This window comes from Nannospalax galili, unplaced genomic scaffold (assembly GCF_000622305.1).
Source record: "Nannospalax galili isolate Female #2095 unplaced genomic scaffold, S.galili_v1.0 scaffold510, whole genome shotgun sequence".
Taxonomy (NCBI): domain Eukaryota; kingdom Metazoa; phylum Chordata; class Mammalia; order Rodentia; family Spalacidae; genus Nannospalax; species Nannospalax galili.
In genome coordinates, this window is record NW_008329677.1 from 1,392,429 (window position 1) to 1,396,308 (window position 3,880).

The following is a 3,880-nucleotide window of genomic DNA, read 5'->3' on the forward strand; positions in this document are numbered from 1 at the left end:
ATTTATTATTTTTTCTACTTTGTGTGTATGAGTGTATTGCCTGCATGTAAGTGAGTGCACCTGTGAGAAAGTTTCAGATTCCCCTGGAACTGGAGTCAAGGACAGTTCGTAGCCACCATGTGGGTGCTGGGAATCGAACCCATTTCCTCTGCAAGAGCAGTCAGTGCACTTCACTGCTGAGCCATCTCTCCAGTCCTTCTTTCTAATTTTTTAATGTAGGGACTTAGAACTATAAACTTCCCTCTTAGGATTGCTTTTAAAGTGTCCCAGAGATTGTATTGTATTGTATTGTCCTTTTCTTTGAATTCCAGGAATTGTTTTATTTCTTTCTTAATTTCTCCTTTGACCCACTCATTGTTTAAGAGTGTGTTGTTTAATCTCCATGAGTTCCTGTAGTGACTAGGGCTTCATCCAGTGTTGATTTTGAGCTTTATTGCATTGTGGCCTGAGAGAGTGCATGGAATTATTTCACTTTTTTTGTATTTGTTGAGGTTTGTTTTGTGGCCCAGTATGTGGTCAATTTTTGAGAAAGTTCCATGAGGTGCTGAGTAGAAAATGTGTTCTTTGGTGATTGGGTAGAATATTTGAAAGATGTCTGTTAGGTCCATTTGATGTATGGTATCATTTAATTCAGGCCTCTCTCTGTTTATTCTTTGTCCAGTTGACCTGTCTAATGGAGACAGTGTGCCTTGGTCCTTTTATTATTGCTTATGTAAAGCTGGTTGGTCCAGGTTTCAGGTTCTCTAAGGTTTTATTATGGAGGGAACTGATCAGCTACTCAGGAGCATCCATGGAACCCCAAGTCAGGTTCCAGTCAGGTACACTCAGGCTTCCTTCTAAGGTTTGGACCCCTACTAAGAGGAACTCAGAGCAAAATTTGGGAAGTTCCCTAAGGTGGGGGGGGGTGATTTTGGGACTCTCAGTGGGTCTGCTGAGTTCTCAGCCCCTGTGCCAGAGGAGGGCCAGAATAGGCACTCTATGGCAGTCTGCTGAGATCACAGCCGCTGCGCTGATGGAGGTTAGAACCTGCTCCCCCAGGCTGTCTGCTTATATCTCAGTCTTATCCTGCCAAAGCCAAGTCTGCCCTGGGGCCTTGAGAGGGGCCTCTTGCAATCCCAGTTAGGGGGTGGGTATGGAGCAATTAGGGGAAGCTCACCACCATGTGGAGGCAGGGTGTGGGCACTCTGTCAGTCCCCTGCATTCTCAGCCCCTATGCCAGATGGAGGCTGGAACAGGCACTCTCTGGTGGTCTGCTGAGATCACAGGCCTACGCCAATGGAGGTCGGAACCCGCCCTCTCAGGCTGTCTGCTAAGATCTCAGCCTTCAGCCTAAAATATATTTTTTGTTCTTGTTTTTTGCTCTTTGAAATAGGGTTTCTCTGTAGCTCCAACTGGCCTGGGACTTGCTATGTAGACCATACTGGTCTCCATCTCACAGAGATCCGCCTACCTCTGCCTCTTGAATGCTGGGATTAAAAGTGTGTACTCCCATGCTCGGCAGAGCCTAAAATATAGGCTAAATTAACTCTGTGCTGACTCCTAAGTTAAATGATATAAGCTGCATGATTAGCACAATGTTTGGTACATAGTATAGACAATAAATGATAATTGCTGCTGGAATGAGGTGGTGAAGTTTTTAAAAAAATTATTATTGGTGCCGAAGAGATGGCTCAGCTGTTAAGATCACTGGCTGTTTTTGCAGAAGACCTGGGTTCAAATCCCAGCACCCACATGGTGGCTAATAACTGTCTGTAACTTTAGTTCCAGGGGCTCTGACACCCTCTTTTGTCCTCCATGGGCTCCACATGACATGGGTGCACTTAAATACATGCAGATATAAAATAAAATAAAATAAAATAAAATAAAATAAAATAAAATAAAATAAAACTTTAGTTTCAGGGAATCTGATACCCTCTTCTGGCCTCTGTAGGCACCAGGCACAGTGTACATACCTACATGCAGGCAAAAACACTCATATGATGGTTATGGTGGCACACACATTTAATCCCAGTACTGGGGAGGTAAAGGCAGGCAGATCTTTGTGAGTTCAAGGTCAGCTTGGTCTACACTGGGAATTCCAGGCCAAAAAATTCCTGTCTCAAGAAAGAAAGAAAGAAAGAAAGAAAGAGAGAGAGAGAGAGAGAGAGAAAGAAAGAAAGAAAGAAAGAAAGAAAGAAAGAAAGGGAGGGAGGGAGGGAGGGAGGGAGGGAAAGAAAGAAAGAAAGAAAGAAAGGAGAAGGGGAAGGGGAAGGGAAGAAAGAAAGAGAAAGGAAAAAGAAAGAAAAGAAAAGAAAGAAGGAAAGAGAAAGAAAAAGGCATGGTAGGGCTGAGGATATAGCTCAGTTGGTAAAGTGCTTGCCTAGCATGCAGGAAACCCTGGGTTTGAATCCAGCACCACATAAAACTAGGCACGGTAGCATACTTCTCTAATCTTAGTTCTTGGGAGGTAGAGGCAGGAGAATCAGAACTTCAAGGTCGTCCTTAGCTACATAGCAAGTTGAAGGCTAGCCTGGGTTACATGAGGTTTTATCTCAGAAAATAAAACAAAGCCAAAAGGCAGTGCGAAATTGGACAAGGAGGTTTTCTATAGATGTTCGTGCTCTGTTTGTATTATCAAGCTAGGGTTTTTGTATTATCAAGCTATCAAGCTAGTTTGTATTATCAAGCTATCATTGTTTTTGGTCTTGAGACAGGGTCTTCCTGTAGCCCCAGCTGGCCTGGAACTCACTATGTAGACCAGGTTGGACTTGATCTGCCTTCCTCTGCCTCCAGAGTGCTGGGATTAAAGGCATGCACCACCATGCCCAGCTGCCTTTAGCATTTTAAGATGCTTTCTAATTCATGTGTATTATTGTAAAATTTAAGTGTTGCCATGCTAACTCACTGTTTTTCTTAATTCCAGGGAATAATAAATCACAAAGGGAGGAGCTGGACTCTATCCTCTTTCTTTTTGAAGTAAGTTTTTGTTGAATTTTTTTAGCTTTTAAAATCCTTGTTGAAAATAAGCTATTTTATATCTTTAATTTTACTTGAAGGCAAAGGTAAATGGCTCTGAATGGATATGCTCCCCCTCCCTGCTTTCTTTCCTTCCTGCCCTCTACCTACTTTTACAAATGATGCTGCAAAGAATGTTCATGTGATATTTTTTCCCCTCCAAAATATGAGAGAATTGTCCTTGTGTGAATACCTTGATGTAAAGGTTTTTGTGAGGAGAGTATACACATTTTAAATAGTAGTAATAGCTTTTGCTATGTTACTTTCCATAGGAACTTACATGTGAGTCTTATTTGTCCTATACCCAAAAACTGCAGGTGGCCTGTCTTTTTGACATATGTGAATGTGAAAAAGCTCACTGTTTCTCAGCATGGTTTTTTTTTTTACAATTAAAGTTACAGTTTTAACAATATGCAAAATATTACAGTAATTCATATTTTTTGGCATAATGATTACAGATTTGATAAATACATTTTATATCTCATAATAGTGATGAGGATTATACAAAAGCTATTAAAACAATTATGAGAATAAATTCTATTGTCACTCAAGTATCTAAAGCCATTTTCCCTTGCGTTCCTCCAGAATGATTAGCTCTCATTCCCCACCTCAACCTGAGGGACCCCAAGAAGACACTTGTTTTTTTTTTTTGTTGTTTTGTTTTTTTTCATACAGAAGACTTCATTCCAAGAGAAGCCAACAATGGTCGAGCAGGACCTTGGACTTATCTTCACATAGATGGAACTGGTAAAAGAAAGGAGCCAGGGGCTCCTCCCAACACCATGGGACGCCTGAGGAACAGATCCTCTAACGACCTCAAGAGTAAAAACAAATCAGTTTATCTGGTCCAATTGTATGTCCTTAAACACCCAAAAGGGAAGTATAA

General features: G+C 41.4%; 1 protein-coding gene across 2 annotated transcripts in view; it reads left to right on the forward strand.

The window, feature by feature from the left end:
- Ralgapa2 (Ral GTPase activating protein catalytic alpha subunit 2) overlaps window positions 1-3,880 on the forward strand; it is a 371,371-nt gene that overhangs the window by 51,137 nt on the left and 316,354 nt on the right. For both annotated transcript variants that reach the window (XM_029567609.1, XM_008841311.2), the window contains exon 3: window positions 2,903-2,955. In XM_029567609.1, the coding sequence (XP_029423469.1) occupies window positions 2,903-2,955 (53 nt within the window). The remainder of the gene's footprint in view (window positions 1-2,902; window positions 2,956-3,880) is intronic.